This window comes from Cuculus canorus, chromosome 5, assembly GCF_017976375.1.
Source record: "Cuculus canorus isolate bCucCan1 chromosome 5, bCucCan1.pri, whole genome shotgun sequence".
Taxonomy (NCBI): Eukaryota; Metazoa; Chordata; class Aves; order Cuculiformes; family Cuculidae; genus Cuculus; species Cuculus canorus.
Genome location: NC_071405.1, coordinates 22244308 through 22271703, shown reverse-complemented (window position 1 = coordinate 22271703; position 27396 = coordinate 22244308). Strand labels below are relative to the sequence as shown.

The following is a 27396-nucleotide window of genomic DNA, read 5'->3' as shown; positions in this document are numbered from 1 at the left end:
TCTGGCAGGTTTAAGTCCCCCAAGAGGACAAGGGCTAGCAATCACGAGGCTTCTCCCAGCTGCTTACAGAATAATTTGTCTTCATCCTTGTTGGGTGGTCTGTTACAGACTGCCACCGTGATATCTGTCTTGTTGGCCTTCCCTCTGATCCTGACCCATAAACACTCAGCCCTGTCATCACCATATATAGTTGCTGTCAAGTTTTTTGCGGAGAGGTCAGGAGAGTGAATACATGCCATAGAAACCCATCAGTCCTCAGTCCTTTGTCTTTCTGATTTCTTTTTTTTTTATTAAAATACAAATTCAGAAGGTCCCAAACCCAAAAATTTTTGTTGTTGTTGTTTGGTTGGTTGGTTTGATTTTGGTTTTTTTTCTTCTCTAAAGCAGATTTTTGATTCCATGTGAAATTAGAGATTTGGGGAAAGGGCTTCAGATATTAGTTACCATAGCTCTTGTGCTTCAGGGTATCTGGTTCAGACTTCTATATAATCCAAAATATTTAAATCTGTAGATTGTAGAGGTAGGAATAATCTTAAAACAGTTTCTATTTCAAATACCCAAGGGTAATAGATAAGTGCATGAGAGATTCTAACCTGGATGTGGTATCATAACTGTTAGCTGTAACACTCTCTATTGGCTGCAGAGACTACACTACAGAAATCACTTCTCTCTATTTTGTTTGGTATTGTTGTTGGTTTTGGTTGCTTTTGTTGTAGTTTGTTTGTTGTTTGTTGTTGTTTTTTTTTTAAAATGGGCATCTCATGGTAATATGTTTATATTTTTTAAAATACTGCTTTTGTTTTGTTTTCTTAATTCTGAATTTCAAGTTCCTGGATTCTCTGTGTGATACCTAATATGCAGTAAGTAGGCTGTCCTGTCCAACCCAAATGATGGATTTCTCATAGTCTCCTCCCTATTGTTCGCATACTTTTTTTCCAATATGTAGGTAATTAAAACATCCAACTGTAAGTGAGCGTTTTTAGAAACATATCACAACTATTCCCCTGGTTTCTAGGCAACGATGAGGGAATGTAGCAATTTCCACTAGTTCCCTCTCAATCAGCAGCCACAGAATCTTAGAGATGTCCTGGATCTGAAATTTTTTACCTCTGATGGCAACACATATAAAAATTTTAGTATTTTTAATTAGTTCGACTTAAAGGCCTTTGACCTTTGCCTCCCTTTGGTCTGTAAAAGACTATATATTTTAATTGTAATTTAAAAGCAACCCAGACGTTCTGTAACATGTACTAAATAAAAATAAGCCTTAACATAAATTGAATCTGTCCTGGACTTTGATCCATCCAAACAAGTACAGAAATAAACAACACAGATCTCTGCAGAGAGCCTACCTACCATCGTTGAAGCAGCAATAACATGACAAAACCTGTAAGATTTGTTCTATCCCAGTTTGAAAAGAGGAAACACAGCACGGAATGTTGTTGGCTGTCAGCAGGGTATTTTCCTCTTTTCCTTGGAATGCATTACAACAGAACATGGATTTGAAATGCACCTACACTGAGTGGGAATAAAAGCAGCAGGAATATATTATGAGAGTCATATCTGTGAGCGTAGATGGGCATCTGTCTCTACCCTAACATGGACTTACAGAACTACTACCTTCTTGTCTACTGCCTCTGCCTTGTTTATCATCCAATACAGACACCTAATTGCTGTGAAAATGTAGAGTTAATAGTATTCAGCAACAAAACAACATTTTTAAGACCAGGGTAGTGTTTATTTTTGTAGAAGAAACAAAGTTGTTAGAGAAAAAGATTTCAAAAAAGGAAATACCCCACATGATGCCCACTTCCTTTTGCATGGTTAGCCCAGAGACAAGCTGATTTTCCTCTGAAAAAAACTGCATCTGGCAGGACCTCAACAGTTACGTTTGGGACAGGGATCTGTTCATAATGTCAGAACTCTGTATTTGTGAGATTTGGCTTTCTTGTGAAAAATAGTTTGCATGTACAGTGGAAAATTCAATTCTGCAGGTTTTTGGAGAGTCTTTGCTTATTTCAGTCTATTGGTTTTCATTCTTGCTGACTTTTCCTTACAGTTATCTATCAAAGTAAGCCTACATATGCAGATAGAAAACATCCCGACAACCAGATCTGTACACCATAGTCACGAGCATTCTAGAAAAGCCCTAAATTCATCATGCTGTGTACTTTATGATGGAAATAAATTTCCCATGTTTACTTGAGATTTTATTTGGCATCAGTGCCCTTTCTCGGTGCATGTTTGTCACCTGCTCGTGGCGCCTTTCACTGCTGCTTGTAGCAGGCTGCCACTGACTTGCAGCAGTCCCCAGACGGCTCATTCAGACCATTAACCTTGCAATCCCTTCTACTAGGACTATATGTAAACAAAAATGTTTACCTGAAAGATCAAAGGAGGCAGTGCTTTCTAAATGCACTTAAAACAGGCTGAGATTTTTTTTCTACCTACTAGGGAAATTTTTGTGCTGAACAATTGGAGTAGCTCTCATGCAGCTAGTGTGAGGGGAAAAAAAGAAGAGACTTAATAACTACTGAAATAGATTTAAAAGAAAAAATAAAACAAAACAAACCTATACTTTTCCAGGAGGAATGCTAGATTCTTTTCTGCCTCATGTTTGCTGCATGTTCTTTGGTGATATGTTTCTTCAAGTTACTTAAAATCACGTACAGTCTTGAAATATCATTGCAACTTTCTAAATGATAGAAAGTTATGTGTTCTGGCAGGGCTATAGAGACTCTTTCCATTTCTTCATCGCAATGCATTTAGTTGTTTTTTTAATTGTCTGTATGGCAGCAGTAGTCAGAGATTTTTGTAAAGCTAGGGCTCCAGTGGGAAAGATGACGCAGAAACAATTCAGAGGAGATGGTCCATGTCTTAAAAACTGCTTAAAAACTGCTGGTTTTAATGCCCTGTGATTTAGAATGCAATAAGGGAGCCAACTTAAAGTAAGAAGGAATGTGATAAGGAAGATGAAGGGAACAACAGGAATATATAATGACATAAAGTTTCTATGAACACAATGTTAAACCACCATACTATTTAGCCAGCTTAGAAGAATGTCTTCCCTGCCGGATGAATCACTACTACCAAAAGCCCTTCAAGGAAACTGCTGTGCACATGTACTCTGTACAACTATTCTTTCTCTTCAGATCTATACAGACACAGAGTCTTATAATGTGACTATTCCCATGATAAAGAGTATTTTTAAATATGCCAAGGAAGCAATCCCTATAAATTGTGTAAGATGTTCTCAGTTGTAATGTAAAACCTAGTAGCTGGGGTGACTCAAGATATGCTTATATTTATTCTTACCCTCTGTCATTTTCTGTTTATCTGCTCTTCCCATGACAGTTTGCAGACAGGAAACTTGTACGTGAAAAACTGCCCTTTATTAGGGCTGACTGCTGGAGGCTGTTCTTTTCTCATTACTTACTTACTTAGGTATTAAAGAATGCAGACTGCAGTAATTAATGGAGTAATTGCAATCTTAAAGGGAAAAAACTATGTAAATGTCGTAACTCAATTGTCTAGGCCATAAGACATGCTTTATTTTCTAATAGATTTATCTATTGTGCTACATGGAAATGCTTACTCATAGTAATTAACGAGAAAAAGGATGAACATATTTTTAATATTTCAGTCAATATCAGAAAATTAGGACTTAGCTTAGACATATATAACTGATACAACTCCATTAAATCCAGTGAAGCTATTCCTGCTTAGGCTGAGATGGATTGTCTATGTTTGCCCAGCCTGTGGCAGGCAGCCAGAAGAATATCAGTGTGGCATTTTGTGTGCCCAACCATCTTCTACACAGCTACTACAGCACACTTAGGATTGCCTGGCAGTGTATTAATCCATGCACATATTTGAACAAATGGAATCCTATGTGCTGAAGAAAGTTCCTTTAGCTTTGCTGAGGTCAAGAAGAGGAATTCTCAAGGGCAACTTTAGAATCACCCGCAAAAGACAATAGAGATATACTATGATTTTCCACAGCGATACATTTTCATTTCATATATTTTACATTTATCTGCATGAACATGAAATACAGCCTTACTAGAAGCAGGCTGGAATTCCCTGCTGGAAGAGTTTGGGAGTTTAATTTTCCTTTAAAAAGGTACTGTAATGACATTGCCTGTGTGTTTATGCATTCAGGAAGATGACGAAAACAGACTGACAAAATCTCTTGCATGGCATGTTTCTTAAGTAATAGCGATTTTAGTCATGTTAATAACTTGTAACTATGTGTGAAAAAAAAGCTGTGGGCAAGAAAATTGCAAAAATCAAAATGGAGTGTATGAAGCTTAACTGTTGCAATGAAATCCTCTTAATTTTTCTGTGGAATCATTTCATAAATGCTAAAAAAAATCAAATCTTAGGAAGAACTGTCATACATACTTTCTGTTATGTTGTCCAGGACTTCCCCTCAGCTGGAAGTTATATACTGAGGAAATCATCTGCTACTTACTAAATTTGTGTGTTGTTACTGACATCATAAGACTTCAGGAATATCCATGTTCAGATTTAGATAGAACCTGAATTTTACTATTTTAAAACTTGGTATAAAACCTTTTTTCTTCCCTTACCATTAACACATTACACACATCAGAAAACAAAGAGGCTTCAGTTTGATGGATATTTCAGAGAGTCAAGAGTCAGGGTCCTTTTATAGCTTTTTCAGTGACTTGTGTGACCTTACGTATAACAATTTGGTTGCCTCAGTAGGCTGAAATCTAAAACACCTTAATGTGATTCATAGTTGGTAGTAAAAATGGAGACACTTAGAGTTAGTGCACTTGTCTGCATTTTTGAGATGAGTCTTTTTGCACTGTGGTTATTATCGATAGAAACAGAAATAACATCTATCCTCTGAATAATAAATATCAAAATTGCAGATTACACCATATGGATGAGACTTAAACACAGAATAATATTTATCCCTGATTTAATGTCACAGAAGCCAGTAGGGCCTGTGATTTTTAATATTGAACATGAGTACAATGTAATGGACTATAGCAGTTCCATGCAGGAGTAGAAGGGATTTAATTTACTCTGAGCAAGCAAATTATACAACTTATTATTATACAAGTTATACAATCTATAAATAAAGGAAAATAAGACAAGAGTAGGGAGAAGTCTTATGTTACAATGGTTTCTTTAATGACAGACAGCATCATCATGTAAATCTCTTCCAAAAGCTGTTCAATCTCTGTCTTAGAAGTGATAAGCTTTTACTCTTGCAGCCCTCTTTAAAAATTTGCTCCAAAATGTAATTTCTAATATGACTACAAACCTTTAGATTAATGATCAGTGTTTATCCTGTTAATGTTATACAGTGTAAGTCTTATGTTCTTCCATACACTTTTTAGAAGTTAGCATCCTCATTCACCTAGTTCATATCTTTAGTCGTGTTCAAATAAGATCTGTGCTAGAAATGTTTACCTGACTCATATGATTTTTTTTTTCTGAGACTTCCTACATTCAGTGAATATTCTCATGTCTTTTCCTCCAGTGTCATGTACTGTTTGTAACAGCAATTCTTCTTTATCCTATAATGCATGCCTTTGCTCTTGGTGCTGCTTATATTAATTGTGCTCTAATCTGTACCACACAAATTTGCAGTATTATTAAATACTTTCCAAATTATAATCTGTTCTTCTTAGTATTTGCAATACCTTCCAATTTCTCTCTTTCCCACATCACATACATTATAAATACACACACTTCGCTGTTTTACAAAATGTACTGTGAAAGTATCAAACGGCTTTGAAGGTTGTTCTTCCAGGATCATCACCAGTAACCTCTCTCCAGTTCTTGTAGTTTACCTATCAAGAAAACCTGGTTTGTCTCTCTTTTAGCTAAGCACATCCCAAGAAACTCTCAGGTTCTATTGCATTTACTAATTATTTACACATGCTCTTGGTATCATTATTCTTTAAAATATATCCTAGAATAGTGTTACGGTCAAGCTAGCAGGCCTGTCACTACTTGGATAATCTTCCTCTTTTCTAGATTACAGGTAATATGTTTACAATTTTCCAGTTATTTGTTATCATCTTGAGCTTGATATCTTGGTTATGGCTGGTCATATTCCTGTCCCCCATACAATTATCTTATTTTTTCAGTTTTCTCAGAACTATGGATGGATTTCTGGAGAAACTTCATTGTGTTGTGAAACTTCATAATCTCGCTCTGTCTGATATATAAGGGCCAGTGTCCTCACTTTCATCCATGAAGGGCCAAAACATCTGACAACCATAAGGCAACACGCTTTTCAGTAAGTACACAGTAAACTGTACATTAATACCATGTATTAAAAAATATTAGTAGGTTCTTTCCAACTCAGCAGAAGTTATAGGGAAGGAATTTCTATTTACTCTCCTGGAGGTCTAGTAATTTGATTCTTAATGATGTTTTTGATAATATTCTAAGCCTAGGGACTGAGGATATAGCAATTTAAGACACAAGTTACTTGACTGATTAAAGCTTAATGCAAGTTTTAAATAGACTCATTTGTCCCTGGTCTTATCAACATTAGCAGTTTTTTAAGTGGAACAAAATATCTGAAAAGGAAGATGACGTATAAAATAAAGCATTCATGATCAAAATGAAACAGAGGTCAATGCAAGGCTCCCTGTAAAACTGCTGGTTTTAGATTTGCATGTATAGAGATATGTTTTCTTCGTTGCTTTGGAAATGATTGAAGAAAAATTGATTCTTCTAGTAAAAGTTGAAATGGTAGCAAAAATCTTTAATTTTCAAAGCAACAATGGGTATGGGGGTGGCCACCTCACTTCTGCTGCTTTTTCTTTGAGTGTAAGAAAAAGTGATTGTTGTTTCATTTGCTGAAAGTAGAACTAGACTGCCTTTTTTTTTTTTGGCTACTAATATTTTTTTTTTTATTTGAAGATTTCACTGGCCATTTCCTTTGGATCTCAGTACGTTTTGAGGATTACATTACTGGTAACTAGCTCATGTTTGCTGTGTTGTGGCTGTTGCAGTGTTACTGATCTGAAAACTTGCTTCTTCAAAATAATGAAGCATATAGCTATCTTGGTTTACTTTTGCCAGTTCCCATGGCAGCCTCTCAGCTCTAAAAATGTGATAGGCTGTCAGACTGTTGTGTATCTGATGTTTGGAACAGCTGGATTTCCTCCTACCACTATATGTGAATCAGAAACAACTACTAACAAAAGGAAGTTGACTGCCTTTCAATACTAACCCCTGATTAGCATGTCAGTGAATTAGCAATGAATGTCATGGTAAAGGATAAATAGGCCAAAACTAGATGTTTGTTTTAATGACATCATTCCTAAAGCCAGGACTGAAATATTATTTACTGTGGAAAATTTCGTGACAAACACTCACAATCTTAGGGAATTTTCATGCACAAAGTTCCTGTTCACTGTACCTCAAAACTTACTGGTTTTTGTTTGATGCATAAAAAAAGAAAACACTCCACTTGTGTAAATATCCATCCCAAATCAGAGTGAAGCAGAACCAAACCAAATCCTGTCTGCCATGAAGATGCCACACCTCTAAAGCAGAAAAAATCTGTGGAAGGGTCAGTGTCTTGGAGAGTCAATGTCTTTACCCAGTTATGAGAAAACCAAAATGCTTAACAATGTTGAAAAACATGGAAGATAATGCAAAAAAAAAAAAAAAAAGTTTGCTTTGTAATCAAATAAAAAAAGTTGCAATAGATCTTTAATGAACGTCTGTGTTTCACTCAGTGTTGGCCGCTGCTTCTCAAGACAGTGGAAGGAAGATCAAAAAGATAAAGAGAACTACAGAAATGAAAAAAGAGAAGTTGACATGCAAGGATAAATTGACAGATACAGATTTCTGTGACTGTACAGAATGAAAAATTATAGAGCCTCAGTGATTTATTATTTTTTTAACAGTTACAAAATCAAGAACGAGATATTTATTATAATTAAAGGATGATGCTATATTGCCAGAAAGTAATATGAAAGGCTAATTTATGACACAAATAGCCAGTGTTTATAATGTATAGATGCCTGTAGTAATTGAGAGGCAGGGTGGTTTAGTACAAAGATTTTGTATGGAGTAAAACTGCTGGAATAAGAGGTGTATTTTTATCAAGCAAAATGATAGTAACAGATACACCTATGTCTTGATTCTTCTATTATTTCTTTAACAAAACCACTTTTTTTTGTATGCTGGTCTGGGTTCTTATAAAATTGCCTTTTTTTCTGATTAGGTGGTTGAGCTTTGGAAAATCTAAGTTTCATTTTTCACTGTATTCAGGATTATCATGAGATCAGATGAGATACTAGAGCATTTTATGTATCAATTACATAATCTGTAAATGGCCATAATAATATTTATTCTAAAACATTTCTATGATTCACTTTTGCTAGTAGAGCACTGTCATATACTCGGTTGAAATATGCTAAAGCAAATAGAATTAGCTATATTATGTTTCTCCCTGAAATATCAAGTACAGGCATTATCAAAGGCAAGTTATTGATCTGTTTAGCAAGGACCTGTAATAGCAAACTTTCATGCCTGTTTATATATTTAGCCACATCTAATATTAGTCGTCAAATTTCTGTCAACATTTCTATAACCATAGCTCCTCTGAGTTCCACCTTGGCATTCAGAAAACTTGCACCATAAATGTATATTTTTGCACTACTTCTGAATTCTACAGTGGAGTCCATTTTTACCACTGTCTGTGCAAAGAACTAACTATTATAGTGACAGAGCCTTCATTCATTCCATCACCTTCCTTTACTCAAAATGCTATTCTGTGCTAAATTATTTTCTTCTTTAATTCCATTAGTATGGTCACACTACTAAGAAAAAAATAAGAACACCCCCAACCCCCTGAGTGCTTATCTGAGTTGTACATGCATTTTGTAGTACAAGTAATTTTGATCTGACTGTTCAACAACCATGTTAAATCTCTGGGAACCAGAGATTACCTGCATCATATTATTTTGTATAGTAAGGATGCAGATTAGAACTACTAAATAGGATCTTTATAGATGAATACTAGAGATTCCCTGCATCGTATTATTTTGTATAGTAAGGAGGCAGATTAGAACTACTAAGTGGGATTTTCACAGACAAATACAGTGTAAAGATGTAAAAAAATATATAGGGTTTCTATTGTTCCTTTTGAACAGAAGATCTCAAGGCTTTTCTATACATTACATATAGAAGTAACTACAGCTGTCATAGAGATGTAGGAGTGCATTCCTGAATTACTCCATAAAAGGTTTAAAGGATGTTTGCATTCAAAATGTGTATGTATAAAGGGGGCTTCCCATAAACAACCTGCAACCATTAGCTTAGGAAGCATTTTTCTTTGCTTCAGCACAAAGATACAGTATCACAGTACAATTCCCAACTCACATAACCCCTTTATTGCCTTTATAGTCTCAGAATACATGTAGTCCAGAATTTTACTATAGTTATATACAGTGACATATTTCTTTTCACGGGTAGCAGAATGAAATGCATGTTACCTGTTGGTCTGTAGGCTGTAGTAGATCTGCTAACTGTGAGAAGCCATTTCACAATGAGCTTCTCACTTTACTGAAGAGTATGCCATGTGTGAATAACACTGCAGTCTCTTGCCATGTTGCATCTAAACTGTTGTGATTCCACTACATCCACTCCCACAAAATAGTATGAAACAGTTAATGAAATGGAGAATGATAGTTGTAGAAGGTGATGTTATCTACTAGGATTTATCTAGTTTATTCATTGCTTTCTTTTTTTTTTTTTTTTTATGAAATCCACTAGATTCCACTCAAAGGTTTGTATTGTTATTTCTTTTTCATGACTCTGTATGTGTCCATGTACAATTTGTGTAGAAACTCGATTTGGGATGTGCTTACTGTTAGATTATGCATCTTCAGAAATGCAGGGACAGCTTTTTCCATGCTAGTATATTAAGATACTCAGCCATAAGTTGTTTTCCTAATATAATGCCTGACACACTGTTCCTATAATTAATATTAATGAATTCTAATTTACTCTCAGAACATACCTTCCACTCTTCCTACAACAGAATAATAATTTATTGATTTGATTTTGCTTTAAGTATCATCCTATTTCAAAGTAATTTTCCCCTGAGGGATGCAGCACTGAAGATGCCAGTGGTGTGCAGATACGGAGACACAGGCAATTCAGAGTTTTAGCCTTCCAAACAATGGCTACACTAATGGTTGTGAAAGTTCTACATCTGTGTGGCTGAAAATACACGTCCTGGGCTATGAAGTTCAGGGAAGGTGTGGAAGAGTGCTGGGAGAGAAACTGAACAGGAACCCTCATCTATTTTTTTTTTTTCTACAGCTTCACCCTGAATACCATTGCTTTCATATTTTGGGAACAGCTTCTTACTACACAAGCCATATGAGAAATATGTTACCTAATATAGAAAATAGTAAAGCTCTTCTAAGTACTGTAAAAGTGATCAATGCAAAGTGATGATCAATGCAAGGGTTGTAGTCAGCCCTTTAAATGCTCAGTATATCTTCTTTCTTCCCCTGCTGTTCAGAGTAGAAAAGAAATAGGCACAACTGAAAGCAATAGGAGGACTGGTCACAGCGAGTGGTGTCTGTACAGACTGATCCTCCATACTTTAACTACTCTATAGCTGCAATAATCCCCACATTTAATAGGCTGCTGAAACGATACAGTGCATTGAAAAACACTGAAAGGAACAGCTGCATCTAGTGGCATAATTGATTCTAAGGAATTATGAAAGTTTTCAGTAAAATGGGTGTTAAGACAATGCTTATGTGACCAGCATTAGCATCTGTGGTGTGTATGGCCCCTGATCCTGCCCTACTGGCTAAGTCTGCTGTGTATCTGTGGGAAGTAAGGTCAGAGTAGAGGATAAGCATTCTTCTATATAGCTGAATTAGTTTTACTAGTCCTGCAGATTAAGAAGGAAATAGTCAAGCTATTATTGTAGAAAATATCCCGAAGTCTTTCCCAAGTTCCCTGCATATTCTAAGTACAAAGCTTTGCAAGTGTATTTCTTACACCTGGAGGCATTAATCAAAAAGGCATTAAAGCAAAATGTATATACATAAAACTATGTTATTTGGCTCTATTTTCCTTGATCTACTCAAGCAGTGTGATTTTATATTCATTGAATGACTCTCACATGTGCAGATGTGATTTAATATATTTCTGTACTGCATTAAACACCCATTTATCCCCCATCCTGCCTTCAAGATAAAGAGTCTGCGTCCCACCCATTTAACCTTACCCTTCTAATGTCATAGAATCATAGAATAGTTTGGGTTGGAAGGGACCTAAAAGACATCCAGTTCCACTTCCCCTGCCATGGGCAGGTACATCCCACTAGATCAGGTTGCCCAAGGCCTCATCCCAACCTCCAGGGATGGGACATCCACAGCTTCCCTGGGCAACCTGTGCCAGTGTCACACCACTCTCATGGTGAAGAAATTCTTCCTTATATCAAGCCTAAATCTGCCCTTCTCCAGTTTATACCCGTTACCCCTCGTCCTATCACCACAAGCCTTTATAAATAGTCTCTCTCCAGCTTTCTTGTAGCTTCTTTCAGGCACTGGAAAGTCACCACAAGATCTCCTTGGAGCCTTCTCTTTTCCAGGCTGAACAACCCCAATTCTCTCAGACTGTCCTCATATGGAAGGTGCTCCAGCTCTCCGATCATCTTTGTAGCCCTCCTCTGGACCCATTCCAACAGTTCCATATCCTTCTTACGTTGAGGATTCCAGAATTGGGCATAGTACTCCAGATGGGGTCCCACAAGAGAGGAACAGAGGGGCAGAATCCCCTCCCTCACCCTGCTGGCCACGCTGCTTTTGATGCAGCCCAGGATACAGTTGGCCTCCGGGCTCTGAACGCACATTGCCAGCTCAAGACCACCTATTCTCCAATTCTGCATTCATATCAGAGGCTTTAGGGTTTTCCCATTCCCTTTTTTACCTCATCACTAGCATCCTGATATCATCCGCGGCCCCTTATTTTCCCTCTATGGATATTTTGTCTGCTACTCTTTCCTGGTGCCGTTGCTTTGCCGTTGCAAAGCCTGCATTGGCACTGCATCGACACTGCAATGCCTTGGCAGGTGGAACTCTCCCATGGGCCAGGAAGCTCATGCACCAGGGAGGCTCACACCACGTTTCCTTGCTGGCGCGTTTCTCCCATGCATCACCCCAGGGCTCGGCGCGGCCGCTGCCGGCGGGGAGCGGAGAGCTTGTAGCTGTCCGCGGTGCTGAACGCCGCCAGCAAGCGGGGCTGCTGCCGAGACTCCGCTGCTGGTGTGAATGTCAGAGACACGTATTCCCGACAGCTAACCCCCAAATTTCCGGTTTAATATAGAGGAAAGTTATCAGCCTGCTATGTCTATCGAGTAGGAAATCTGAAAAAAATGATGTGAGGGAATAGTACTGCTAGGAAATGAATTTGGTGGCTTGTTTTTATTAATCAGGCTTGCTATTTTTGTCAGACATCAGCCTTTGATCTTACGAGGATTCTGCAGGGGCATCATGGAAAAACTAAAAGCCAGATTGTAATTCTCCCATGACTATAATTCAGGAGTAATTGTACTGAAGTCAAATTAAACTAATGTGAAGCAGATGTAAGTGGGTTCAGAGACTCAATACTATGCAGCTTCAAATAATACCTTTTATACAAGGCAGATTTTTTTTTTTTACTGAAAAAAATGCTGAAATACAGTAATAATGTTCATGTGTAATACTTTTTCAGATAGAATAAAAAAGGTGAGCACTCCACTGTAGTGCTTGCAAATGGATTGATATAACAGGTGTCTGAAAACTCAAGTATGGCTAATGAGGAATGGTTACCAGAAAATAACTGAGGAAGAAGACGATTGCGATTGGGGACTGTGAAACAGGTATCCCCTCTTCTGTTGTGGCATTTAGAGGGTGGATGCTTAAAGCAGGTCTGAGGATACGAATGATATGTTAGGATATGAGAGGCAGGATCCATAGTGTATTCTGTTCAGCGTCACTGGCCAAAGGAACTTGAAAATGGGCTGTGGTAACTCAAACGGGTCAGCTCTGATAAGACACCATCCTGGCAAGGTTTATTACTGAAGTGTAGTTGCCTCAGGCAGACACTGAGTTCACTGAAAGCTTTTTTTGCCAATAAGTAAATTTTCATTTCTATGGTTTCATTCCTGGTGACATAGCACTGCATGCTACAACTTAGACAGGGATAAGAAAATGCATGTTGTAGAAGACAATAAAACCGGTATGTCGCTTTTCCTTGCACAGTACATAGTAATCCTGATTCCCATTTAATTTCTTGATTCCTAACTACACTAAAGCTTCTGAAAAGAAGGTCTTCAGGTTATCCTAGAGATAATACTTGAAATGTTCTCCTAGACAGAAGGCTTCCTAGAGAATAAAGAAGTTATAAAAAGATTCTGCGCTGGATCCTGTCCAAGTTCATACTGCTAAAGGATGGGTCAATAGAATAAAAGGACTGAATGAACTTTACTTGGGTTATTTATTCTGTGGCTCTCTTGGTCTCAGTGTAAATAACAGCACTCTGGTGGCAATAAACTGAATGAAGAACAATCTTCACAATCAGAAATACCAGATTTTGAACAGCTGTATAGTTAACCATGAACTGAATAGTTATATACACAAATGAGCACATTGTAAAGTGATGACACAAAGACTGGCTGTACTTCCATCTAACCATGTCTTCTCTTCAGCGCATCAAAGAAATGGAGCATACAAGTTACAGATAATTTATATCTACCATCAATGCATTTTTCCATTCCTGCCCACTAGATTTAAGTAGGTATAAGAACTATTTCTTCATCTGTTATGCCATGGCCTTCTCTGAGTTACACCAGAACACCTTCTAAATCACTGACACCATATGGGGGTTGGAACTAGATGATCTTTAAGGTCCCTTCCAACCCTGACTATACTATGATACTACGATATTACTAATGAACAGTAAAAGGGCACTTAGTGCTTTACTTTTCTTTCAATGAGATTGCTTGTAATAAAAAGTGTCTTGCCTATTGTGTTGTATCTGTCACAGGTCCAGTCCTGTAAGGCATTTATTCTTAACTAACACCAAGTCTGAGGACATTAAGTCTGAACAATAAGCCCTAAATGCAAAGGAAGAGTTTAGACAGACTAGTTTCATAAAACACTGATATAAAGTCAAGTCCTGAAAATTCTTAAGCAGGTCCTGAAATAGATTGATCATACTTTATTTAGGGTGGAGTTTCTTTAGTGGACTTGCATTTAAATATTAAACACTACTGAATCCACTTAGCTTATAAAATTTGACACAGAAACAGCTTGAAACACTATAACTGCAAGGCACTAGTTCCCCCTATCATGAGAATTCGACATCACTGAGGGGTGAAAGGCCTTTTATTTGCATAAGATAATAGTTATGTTTCTATGCAACAGCTGTGCTGTCAGTGAAAGATGCGCTCGTTGTGCCAAATCCATCTCTGGAGTAACCCCATCGATTTAAAATGAGTTACTTTGGGAATAAATTGGTCCATGCAATAAAACTGCACGTCTGAGGCACTGAAATAATTAGGCAAAATTTCCATGAACATAAAATGGTAAAAAATTACAAAACAATTACATGACATCATGCATTTACGTACCTGACAGATCACAATCAATTTGCCATGAAGTTTTTAAACCTTATAGCTGGAGCAAACATTTATGTAGAACTTACGACCCTTTTTGAGAATATTAAGAGGACATAAGAAACAGGAATATGGTTTTGTGTCATTATTATCTAATTAGCGTTACTGTAAGTCAAACAAATATGAGATGTCTCTCTAAGGTCAGCTTAATAATAAAGGATTCGTATGGCCAAACGAAAATTCCACTTCTTTAGACAGTAACTATAAAGATGTGTTTCTGGTAATGAACTACCTGCATAATGTAGCAGGAATTTAATGCTGTTGGCCTTTCAACGGCCTGTTTGAGTTTGGTGATCTTAGGCAAGTTCTCAGTGGACAGATGTCTGTGGCATGTTACCCACTTCATCAGTTAACTGCTGATAATTACAGCACAGAGACAAAGTAGTACTTGGGTTAGGCTGACGCAATTGAGTAGTACATGTCTATACGTTAGATTGTCCCAGTGATGTACAAGGAAGATGCCAGTAAACTGGAAAACTGTTCTGAATGCTGAGGAAAGGTCATATACAGGTGTATAGATGTTATATATGTCTGTGTATAAATACATGAATTGTTCTTTACTGATATGTATTTGATAAGCAATCTTGTTGGGGATTCAGAAGCCTTCTTTGAAGACTTTTTCTTTATTAAAATAATCAAAACATTTCCCAACTATGATTCAAGCACTCGCACAGCACAATTAGGAAAGTCTAACCTCTCTTTTGTTTCTATTCAGTTTGCAGAAGTAATGTCAACAGGAATCCCGAAGCCTGTTCAGAATGCATTGTGGTTTGCTTGCAAAGGAAATACCTTGTGTTCCTGATGTCATCATTGCAATCATCTCAAATTCAAGTCTGAACTGAGCAGGCTCATTATCATTCTCACCATGTCCTGCCTTAGAGCAGCCTCTCCCGCCTCCTCCTGTACAGCACAAAACAAGAGCCACAGGGGTGTCTGGATTAGGGAAAGGAGAGACACTCGGCACCCCACCCTACCCCCCTCTCCTCAAAAAAAACTTGCTGCACTACTTCCATCTAGTTTCTTCAAACTACACACTGCTTTATAGGACCTTGCACACACCACCACATTTGTGAGTTCACAAATACGGATTTCTGTTCAAGGTTGAACAAAAACTACTGGGCACAAGCATGGATATATTTATTTAGCTTATGAATGTGGACATGAAAAGAGTGTGGCAGCCTCCACAATAAGATTTTCCTGAGGAGAGCCACACATTTCAGACTTTATTGTTTTACACCAGGGCAAATTTCTCCTTTTCACTTACAAGGTTAGCTAACAACCCAGCAACAGATAGGAAAGCACGACAGAGAAGGCAGTTGAGCAAAAAGAAGTACAGGGCAAAAAGCAGGGGTTAGTTTGTCTCTGGCACAAGGTTAGATCATAACCACATTTCCTGAAAATTCACAAGGTCCTGGCTATGGATCTCAGGACTGATTCCGATATGGGTCTCTGGCCCATGACCCACATGAATTTGTGGATCTCACCCCTAAATCATCCCTAGTGAACAATCCCGCCCACAGAAGGAGTCGATATCCACTGTGAAAGAGAGGAGGCAGGACAGGGTTAACCTCGCCCAGCCTTCCCTCAGGCCCCCAGTGGGGCTGGGGTTTTGTTTTCCTGGCTAAGGGAGGAGAGCTGGGGCACCTATGGTAACTGGAACTGGAGAGCCTGCTGGCGTTACCAGCCTGCTCGGGGTTTGAGGGAAAGCCTGGAGCAGCAGGGAGAGGAGGGAGAATGCAGACTTGGAAAGTAGCGAGTGTCTGGTAATTGCACAAGGTAAAGCCAAGAGCCCTCAGCCTTCCGTGCCAGCATTTCCCTGGAGGCAAAGGTGTCCGCGGCGGACAGAAAGGGAGGCTTTAAGGCTTTCAGGGTGCTGGCCCTGGGGGCTCGGGCGATCCGCTGCCCATCCCCTCCCCCTGCGCCGCAGAGGCTCTGGATGCTGCCGTACTCCTGCCATGTGCTGCCGCTCCTAGCTTAGCCGAGCGTGTCTCCGGCTGCAAACTCCGCCGAACAAGCCCGCGCCCTCCCGGGGGGAAGGACACCCAGTAAGTACCCGCGGAACCTGCCCCTCCCTCGGGCACCGCCGCCGCCTCCTACAAAGGGACTCGCAGCCGCTTCCTCGCGCTGCCTCTCCCCACCCCCTTGTTAAGCCAGCGCGGAGAGGTGCTCGGTGAATCCCATCCAAAGCTATCGGGTGGCTCCCTCCTCCTCCTCCTCTTCTGCTGCTGCATCCATCCCCGGCCTCGCCCCGCCGTGCGGCTCACCCCCGCGGCTCAATTGTCACCCTCTGGTGCCCGGGGCTGCGCCGAGTTGGGCTCGGGGCTGGGGGTGTCCCCGGGGGGGCGAGGGCGGCTGGCTGGCTCCCCGGTCCTTGCAGGGCTGCGGCGTCGCCAGCCCCGGTGTCCCCGCAGCGCCGGGGACCCGCCACCCTGACACCTGCAGGTGGGCGAGCCAGCTGCGGAGCCTCCCGGCGCCCGCGCCCACCGCAGCGCGCTCCGTGCCCTTCCACCCCAGGACCCTCTCGGTCCCCTCTCCACCTCTGCTCCCCCTTTTTTCAGCAGGGGTGCCCGCACTCTGCTCACCTCGCCGGTACAAACCCCTCCACTCCACACCCTTCCCCGCCCCTCCCCACTTTCTTTGATTTATTTGTGTATTTCTTTCCTTGGCAACCACCGGTTCCCCTCGGTCAAACAGCGCAGGCTCCCTATAATTTGAAATTAATTTGTTTGACTGCAGCATTCATACAGGAAGGTTGGGAATTTATTTAATTCTTTTTCCTCCCTGTGCAAAAAGGAAGCAATGAAATTTCCAATCGAGAATCCAAGGAAACAGGTGAACTGGGATCCTCAAGGTTGGTGATTCTCTATTACTATCATTACTATAATAATAACAATTATTATTCTTTCCTGTGTCTAGTGACTCGTAGGAGACTGACTCCAAATGGGAGGAGGCATTGGATGCTTGTCTGCTTCCCATGTGCACTGTTCAGTCTTTCTTGCTCGGTCCTTAGAAAATGCTCATCGGATGTGGGGTTGGGTGGGTGTGTGGGTGAAAAGCTCTTCTAGGGGTAAGTTTCACAGTTCTATATTTGATATCTCTCTTCCCTCCTCTTAGTTTTTGTTCAGTATTTTCATGGCAAACTTGCCTGGGATGACAGTGGTCTCTGGCTCACAGCATTGTTTGTTTTATCTGTGGCTCCTTTGTTGTTTCTAGTGATCATTGTCTCTGCTAAATGGGTGGTACAGGAGTGGACTGCAAGATGTGACTGCTTGCTCAAGGCTCCTCCATGGCAAACATTTTTTGGCAAGCAACTGGAGCAGAATGCTGCTGCAGTATAACCCATAGTGTGTACCATATAAAAAGACACATTAAATAATGGAGTCCAAAGGGATCTTTAGTCTCTTTACGCTGTCCTGTTAACAATTGATCAGCCCAAGTGGGCAGTTTGGTTAACTCTGTAGTAAGGTTTGGAGGCTGTCATGGGGAACATGTTTCTGTGATGGTGAAAGGAGATTTACGCCAGTGCAGTGGTTTTCAATAAAAGAATCCACATGGTGTTTTAAAATAAACATAATGAAATGGTCTTGTTTCCTGGCACGGGGAGGAGGTTCATATGCAACCTACAAAAGAAGTTACTGAAAAAAAACCCTACTGGCAATTTGTATGCTGATGTGTCATATTTCTGTGCATCAGTACAGGAGCAGAGCAACTTGAAGCCATATGCTCAGGTTTGCAGTAGAACTGCTGGCAGCCAGTCGCTGTACAGCAGTGCTTGCAGGAAGTATGAGGTGATAGCATGGGAACTGATTATTCATCTTTATTTTGCAGATTTGGTTTTAGTGGTCAATTTGTCTGTCATACTCTGTGCCCTCATGTCTACAAAATCATATGTTAGAAGCAGTTTCTCCTGATATACAAAAAATATACAGCAGAACAGACATCTTTCTGCTGAGCAGATCTGATGTGCTGTTTGAATTGTATACACAATTAAGCTTTAGTTTAAGCCTAACTACATCTTTAATTAGGTGAAGGCTGAAATCTACATGTCAGTTACCTCCGCCCTCTGATTCACTAGCAGCTTGTGGATAGTAGTGCTAACAGATACTTGGTTATTTTAATAACAGTATTCCTTATTCCAGAGTCAAAATCATCTGTGGTGAAAACTTGCTCTTCCCAGGTGCTTTTTGGAATGTGTGTTTGCTATTGCTTGTTTTAATTCATTTTATGTATTGCAACATGCCTTTTGTGCAAAAAATCCCTTTCCCCCCTTCTCACAAGTCACACGGGAGACTGAGACTGCACTGACTGCATTCTGTCTGCAGCTCCCTTGGTTGGCAATCAGCTCTAAAGCACACAGATCCAACAGGTGGTTGGTCACATTTTACTGAAGTGTCCAAAACCATAAAGTACTGGAACAGGTAAAAGGTCTCAAACCCAGCAGGTTTTCTCCCTGCTAAGCTGCATCCCTGCTAAGGATTACAGAATCCTACCAGTTATTTCCCTTCAGCATACTGACTTTGTTATCTGGGCAGCAAGGATGCTAATGTATACCCAGGAAGGAAGAATATTTATTTCAAATTCTGCAAAGAACTCAGGAAATAGATAAAATTTGTTGGAATGGAAGAAGGCAAATTGGTAAGGAAAAGTTTTCTAGGGTCCAATACTTTAACCAATACAGAAGCAGTGCGATGACATTGTACTCACATAGCCCCACTGAAGAATCAGTGATCTGGGTGGAAGAAAAGGTAGATCAGAGTCCCATTATTTTTGAAACAAAAATATATTTGTGTAGATAGATGTGTTAACAAAGAACTGCACAAAATCACTTAGAGCCCTAAACCATCCTTGATTTACAGTCAGATATGTGATCTGTTCTCTGCATGTACCTGTGAAGAATGATGATATCCTCAGAGTTCAGAACTGACGTAGCTTTTCTCAGATACAAAGATCAACATGTAGAAAGCTGGTGGTACAAAGACACAAAAAGTCCTAAATGTTGAAAGCGGAGCTCATGCCCCAATAATGTTGACATTCAAATACCAGGCTCATTTCAGTGCGTATTGTATGTTCAATGCCCTGTTCTGGTTGTCAGACAGGGAACGTGCAGTTTCCACAGTTTCGTCTAGTAGGAATTGTACTAACGTGATAATAGTACTTGAGATACATCAACTGATGTTGCTGGCAAGCAAGCTAGCAGTCCAGCGGTGTGCATGAGAGCTATAGCATCTCAAAGATTAATGTGATCTGATTATTCTGGGCAGTATTTTCTAGAAACTATGCACATTTCTAAAGGCCAGGGCCCTTGTTGGGGAGATATGGTTGGCTTGGGACTGATGATGATGCTGGTTTGAACCCAGGTTAGAATGATAGTGATTGAAATGAACTGAGGTGCCAACTTCATAATGCTTACTGAACTATAAATATTTACATAGATAGATAGATTAAAGTCTGCTGGTAGCCTTCATCTAACATAAAAATTATATACTCAGTTCACGTCAGCAAAGATCAATATACCATAGAAAGACTTTGCGGAGAGAACAGGTTTAAAATAATAGAATTGACATGATGGATGGCGTTTGACAGACAGCTAATGCAAGGCTGATTTCGTAGCCATTAAACTGCAATGAACAGGGCATGGAGATGAAACTCTGCTGTGTATTTTCTTCACGTGTCCTAGGTATGGAGTATATCTGTGTGTTCCCTCTAAGTGCTGAGTGTGTTTTCTAGAAAAACCAAATATTTAATAAACCTGGAAATATACAGGGTTCAGATTTGTCCAGGCAAGTCCTATACTATTCCAGGTAATCAAACTGTGTAATCCCATTAACAAGTAGATCAAACTTCATCCCCAAAGTTATTTAGACTTGTCCTTAGCAATCCGATGTGAAGTATATCCTAGAATCTCATATGTATTGATTAAAAACCATACTATTCATATACAGAGAGTGAATGAGGTAAAAAATTAGTGCCCAAATAGGCACCTCGAGAATGTTTTAGGGAGAGTTGCACATGTTGAGTAGGAGTACAGGATCTCACATTATATGGCCTTACATTTTGAAAAACAAGCCTGCCATTTGTATTGCTGGTGGAATCAGCCTGGATATACACAATCGCAAAAGATTTGATCTACCTGTTACTGATTTTTGCTTCTCTCATATGGTGTGATTCAGGTAAAGCAATAACTGAAACTAGTGAGAGACCAGATTTTTTGTTTCCTACCTCATACAACTTCCCATCTATACTTTTCAGAATATTAGATTGGATTTATAGCAGTATATGACGATATACTCGCAACTATTATTGTCATTTCTCCTTTTTCCTGCATGCCTCCTGCTGTTTGTTACACTCACCATTGTCCATGCTTAAATTAACTTCTAATCTCTTTGCAGATATATTTTTATACAATACCTAAACCACAGTGGGTCCGCCATCCTCACTGAGGTATCTAGATGTTACAGCAATATCATTTATTTTCCTACAAATTATCTTAAAATTGCTGTTTCTTTGTAGGGTAGATGAAACTGTTTCCAATACACTCAGAAATTATGGCCAGATGTGACTGTCTTGCAGGGTAATAGATATTTTTTTCCAAAGGAAGGTTATCTGTCTTGGTGCTGCTCTTAGTAGGCAGAAAATGGAGTTCAGTCTTGTTCCATCCTTTGTGCCTGCAGTTTTTTGCTGTCATTACAGTGATAGGGATTGTCAAAACCTTTTGAATTTCCAGGTAGATGTTTATCTCCACATTGACCTTTTGGAACTCAGAAGTTTTGAGGAAAGTTGCCAAAGTTCCCAATGTCTTTTCACAAAGACATTGTTTGTGGAGGATGGCTTTCTGCAGTTTGGAATTCTAAAATCATGTATTTATTATCATCCTTACATTTAGCATAGGAGTTGTTGTTCTGTGGAGGACTCAAGCCGTGGTTGAGTCTGGGTTTCCTCTGCAGGTTTTGCCACTGACTTACTGTATAACCTTCAGTAAGACACTTTTTATTTTGCTCCTTTTTTTTTCTTGACTGCAAACTAAGAATATTAATACTTCCCTAATGCACAAGGGTGTTGTGAAATATAATTAACTTGTTTAGAGTTACATACTAAGATCTGCTATGGAAATAAGAGCATATGATTTGCAATCAAATGCTAAAACAATTAGGAGGGAGCAAACAACCTGTCATCATACAGAGATTGCATCAGTTAAGAAATAAGGTTGTCTCTGCACTTTACAACTAAAAGAAACTATTATTACTTGCACTTCTTTACAGCTCAATTTAGTCTCCCGTTAGAGGTATTTAGAGACCTTTGCTATTCCCCAGCTCCTACTCCAGAGGGGCTCCAACTTCCCATAGGTCCTGTATCATCTGCCATGGAATTTCTCACTTCATCTGAGACACCTCAAGCAGCACTGAACACCCATATGTGGGACAGCTACGTGAGTCTCAAATGCCTTCATGCAGGTATCAGAATTGGATTATCCCTTGATGACTGCCTGTTGGAAAAATATTCAGCATCCGCTACTCAGTGTAAATTAAACTGATGCTGCCTGTGGAGTGTTCCAAACTGCTGCAGTTCCTGCTTTTTCTTTTCCAGAATCACAGAATCATTTCAGTTGGAAAAGACCTTTAAGATTGTCAAGTCCAACTGTAAACCTAACACTACCAAGTCTGCCACTAAACCATTCCCTTAAGCACTTCAATCTAAATGCTTTTAAACACTTCCAGGGATGGTGACTCAACCACTTCCTTGGGCAGCCAGTTCCAGTGCTTGACAATCCCTCTGGTGAAGAATTTTTTTTCATAACATCCAGTCTAAACCTCCCCTGGTGCAAATTGAGGTAATTTCCTCTCATTCTATAACTTGCTACATGGGAAAGGAGACCAACAGGCGCTTCCCTACAGCCTCTTTTTCTCCAGACTAAACAGCTCCAGTTCCCTCAGCTGCTCCTCAGAAGAATTGTTCTCCAGACTCTTCACTTGCTTTGTTCCCCTTCTCTGCATGTGTTCCAGCTGCTCAATGTCATTCTTGTAGTGAGGAGCCTAAAACTGAACACAGCATTCAAGATACAGCCTCACCAGTGCCAAGTTCAGGAGGCTGATCACTTCCCTGGTCTTGCTGGCCACACTATTTCTGATACAAACCAGGATGCTGTTGGCCTTCTTGGCCACCTGAGCACACTGCTGCCTTATATTCAGCCAGCTGTCAATCAGCACCCCCAGGTCCTTTCATTCAGAGAGACCAATGCAGAAGGCAAATTTGATGATAGAGGCGTAGGTGAACAGAATGGACGAGGGTGTTCATTTCTGTCCTCTGTTTTCAAGAAGATACATGAAAAGAAGAAGAGTGCAGCTATGATCTAGACAGTATCTTTCTGCGCGAGTAGGTCAGTTCTTAGTAGCTCAGTGTAAAAAGACTGCTATGGAAAACTATAATGTGTAGAAGGGTAGCTCTGATCCAGCACGTGAACCATGGTCAGCAGGATATTGACAACGTGATACTTGTATCACAGAATTGTATTGGCTACTGACCCCTCTGAGAGAGCAGGACTCTGCTGTGCCTAATAGGCATGGCTTGCAGAACACCGTAAGAGTTTATAAATAAAGAGAGATTTGAAGGAGAATAAAAATTGGATAAACAGGAGGACACTCCTGGCAGTGCATAGTTGTAGGTGGAATAGTACCAGATGCTTTAAGGTAGAAAAAATCTATAGAGTTTGGAAAAAAAGTAAAAGAAAATGAAGAAATCAGAACTTTACTAAGGGCTATGTGGAGCCTGCAGGGGAGGCAGATGAGTACTGTGGACCGTAATGTGTTAAGAGATAGGAAGATATGACTGAATTAGCAGGAGAGGAAGAAAGACAGCAGAAAACTATTAGTTTCATAATTGTTCTCTTTAGGATGCCATGGAAATGGAAAGACTAAGGATTCAGAGAAGTAAGTTAGTAATAAAAAAGTGGCAGAGTGAAAGCTGGACAACAGCTTTCTTAGGGAGGCAAGACAACTCTAGTCAAGGTAAGAAAGATGAAGTGTAGGGTATCATTAAGATGCCATCTGTACTGTGAGAAAAAGGGAATGAAAAGAATCAAAGGCAATGTGAAGCTGCAAGTCTAAGACAGGGAGAGCAGTAGAACTGTCAACAGTGGGAGAGGTTAAGAGAGAATTATTATTTCAGTGAAGAATACCAATGCTATTTTAGCCACGTATGTACAAGAGTAATCCGTTAATAGGCTTTTACACTGAAAAATCTCCCAGACAACTCTTGAAAACTAGTGCTACCTGAAGTGATGGAGTTTGCTTTGGGAGAAAGATATATGATATCAATTGGGTAGATTTTGGTTCAGCTTTTGGTGTTTATGTGGATTTAGATAGCTAGCATGTGGACTGTATCAGCTTCAGATGGAAGAGTGCATCTATATGGTGATACAGTTTAATTCTTACTCTCTTGATTTAATACAGAGCTTTACCTCTTACTTCAGTGTGAGCAATGTGAGATTCTTAATTTTAGAAGTATCAGAACTGTCCCCACAGGCTTTACTGAGCTAGAAGTAAAGGAGTGCCTGGAATCACTGGGAGAACAGGGGCCTTAAATGTGTTTTAAGTACCTCGAGTGAAATGGGGAGGGTACGATGAGGAGGTTGAGATGAGAAAGGGATGACAAACACACTAATACTGAACAGGTGGAATATTACCGAGCCTTTATTTTGTAATAATTTCAGTGTTACAGCAAAAGCCAAAGCAGAGAATATAAATGCTGAACAATGTCTAGTTTTTATACGATTTTTATATAAAAGAAGTGATATTCAGCTAAAGGCTAAATACTACCCTTCAATACCTTTTGTTGCTTTTGTTTGTTTGTTCAATACCGTTTTTTTTGTTTTCTGTAAGAAATTGAAAACCTGGCCTTTGTCAGAAAGAGGCTGGTCATATTCTGGTTCCTGAGACATAGGTTATAGTTTTATTGTTTATCCATAGAGCATGTATATGAAAAACATTTTAACTATAATGGAAAATATGCTCTAAAATGAACCTGCTGACTTTTATAAATAATGTGCCGTGCAATTCTCACTGGTTACCTTAATGAGATAAAAGAACAAATGATGAGCACGTATCATATACCCTGTACTTCAGGGTGGTAGTGCCAATCCTTTTTAGTCCTTGCACTATTATTATTCTCCCAACATACTTTCTGCACTGCTTTTCACAGTTACAATCAAACATTAACTTAGATGATTTAAACAAAATTATATTTCAAAAGTGAACTATGAACCATGTTAATGAACCACAGGATTTAGGGAATATTTCGTTGATCTGGGAATGCTGAGACCGAGAATTCAGATTTAATTTTTTTCTTTAACTGCAAACACAATTCTTATGCTATTACAAATCTCATTATTGACAAAGTATCCCAAATACATGTATTTATATGTGTTATGCAGATGTCTGAAAATAGAAGCATAGGAGATCACTGGTAAGATTTTGAGGTTAGAATGGAAATTCCACTGTGAGTGTATTTCAATGGTGAAATGGAAATGAAAGCCAGTAAGGTGATAGAGTCTGTTATCAAAACCTGTATACAGGGGGTGAGGAGGAAGGGTGGAAGAGAATACAGAAGCCTGGCTTCATTTTATTTTTGTGTTTTTAAAACAGAAGGGAAGCACCCTGCTGGAAGCGGGAGATGTGACAAGGGGCATGACATATAAAACAAGTGAAAGGGATTGAAACTTGTTGCACATAGGACCTGGAGCCCTGAATATAGGTAGTAATTGCCTGCAAAGTCCAGAAGTGGGTTTGATTTTTTTTAGAAGTTCAGAGATAGTTAGGTCTAACATTTCGTTTGAGTTTGCTATTTGAAATATGGAAGACTTTGAAAAGAAATAAAGACCCAAAAAGGAGAGAAAAAGGAAAACTGCTTCAGGCGATGTAGATTACAAAAGAATAAACCTAAAGCATGACAAGGTCAGATCTGCTGCCAGAGGTGCAGAGAATGCAGATGTGTGTACCTGTGGTAAGGCTGAAAATGCTCTGAAAAAAAAATATGGGTGGACATGAAGCCAAGTTTATCTGCCTCCAATTAGAATACACTGTTTCTAAGCTCATGATGGTCTTTCTACCTTTTAGAAGTAAGCATATAACCTAGGGCATGTTTTTTTTTAAAAAGAAGTATCTTTACATTCTCTACGGGTTCCTCAGGCATTTATCAGGATGCTCCTGTGTGAGCAAAACTGATGCAGAGTATAAATAATCTTGTGGACATATGACAAAATAACGTAATCTCATGAAGTAAGTATCTGTAGTAAATGAGGATCTATTTATTCTGCTAGTTCTTCATTGGAGAAGTATACATATGTTTCTTCCATTTTTTCCTCAGTTCTGCCCCCAAAGACATGCATTCATTAGACCTTTAAATTGCTTCAGTTCTGTCTTTCTGCTAACGCATACCTTATGCATGATTTTGTGACTGTTGTTTGCTGAAAGTAATATACTGTTTAACTAGTAGAGGATAACAAAAGTTAACACCCTGAAAAAGTCTTCTTACAAAGCAATATAAGTTATTTTGGTATCACTATCCTACATGTTCACCACAGTGATTTAAGCATCAGGCTTTGAGTACCTAGATTTGTTAGAGCCATATGTTCATATCTCAGCAGGACTGACTCATCTTTTCTTCCCTATGAGGAAAAATCAACATGTTACTGTCTTTACTGGATGAGTGTTTTGGATTTTGGCACCTTAAATTTGTGCCACTAGGATTCTTAAGATTCAGTGATGTGCTGCTAAGGGGTGCTTGTGTTATTTCACTCGTAATACTGTAATATAATAGTACTGGCACAATTTGAAAATGGCAAATACATCTTGACAGCTTGTCCAGGGCTTTTATAATCTCAAAATTCAGCTTTTAATTTTAAAGAAACAAAATTCAGTCACTAGCCACTATGTGTAGAAAATCTCAGCGATGAAAGAATTATAAAAGAAGTGGCCACAGCTGTCTCTTTCTTCAGTCTGAACTGTGAATGCATGTAGCCACATATCACTGATGCAGTTCAGCAACACTGTGAAATACTGTGAGATTGCTAGAAGCCATAACATATCAGCAAATGCCATCCTTGTGTAGCTATAAAGTTTTATCATAGTTCAAATTACAACTGTATTTCTACAGTATTTCTATGGTATTATCTTGCTAAGCACAAGATAAGAAATGTCTTGTGTAATTCAGTTGCTGTACTGAACTCCGTGTTATCTAATATATTCTAAATTATATATTGTATAGCAAACTCCAGACCAGCTTTGTGCAGTCAGAATCAGCCTGGCATGGACCTGGAGCATTATGTGCCCAGACAACCTCCTGGTAACAGTGTTCATCTCTTCTGTTCATTGTATACTGCTATGAGAAGGATAGTGTGTGAGAAGTCTGTTTAACCTAATTCCTTTGGCTTACTTGAGCTCTCTTTGACTCACAGTCACTTTCTAATGTCTTACACACACAATGGCCGGGTAGCTCATTCTGGCTTTGGCAGATTTACTGGTGCAACTCACACACCAAGACTGTAAAAGAAAAATGTGTATGTTATACAGAATTTAGAATAAGACAAAATAAAAATGAGTATCCTAAACAAATGCATTTCGAACAGTAAATTTCTCTTCCTTGTGAAAGATCTTTTCTGCACAGAGTAATTTTGCAATAGCTATCTTATATATTATATATTCTTTGTCTTT

General features: G+C 39.2%; 1 protein-coding gene and 1 long non-coding RNA gene across 4 annotated transcripts in view; both read left to right on the top strand.

Moving 5' to 3' along the window:
• The window catches only part of LOC128852217 (uncharacterized), a 38581-nt gene extending 22764 nt beyond the window's left edge, over window positions 1–15817 (top strand). The window contains exons 3-5 of one of the 2 annotated variants that reach the window (XR_008449929.1): window positions 6132–6283; window positions 6916–6969; window positions 15408–15817. This is a non-coding gene — a long non-coding RNA (uncharacterized LOC128852217). Of the gene's footprint in view, window positions 1–6131; window positions 6284–6915; window positions 7533–15407 lie in introns of those variants that run through there. The other variant, XR_008449928.1, reaches the window with a different exon arrangement.
• A 121-nt stretch (window positions 15818–15938) lies between these two features.
• KCNK10 (potassium two pore domain channel subfamily K member 10) overlaps window positions 15939–27396 on the top strand; it is a 75252-nt gene continuing 63794 nt past the window's right edge. For both annotated transcript variants that reach the window (XM_054068960.1, XM_054068959.1), the window contains exons 1-2: window positions 15939–16737; window positions 17486–17543. In XM_054068960.1, the coding sequence (XP_053924935.1) occupies window positions 17492–17543 (52 nt within the window). In that variant the 5' untranslated portion in view covers window positions 15939–16737; window positions 17486–17491. The remainder of the gene's footprint in view (window positions 16738–17485; window positions 17544–27396) is intronic.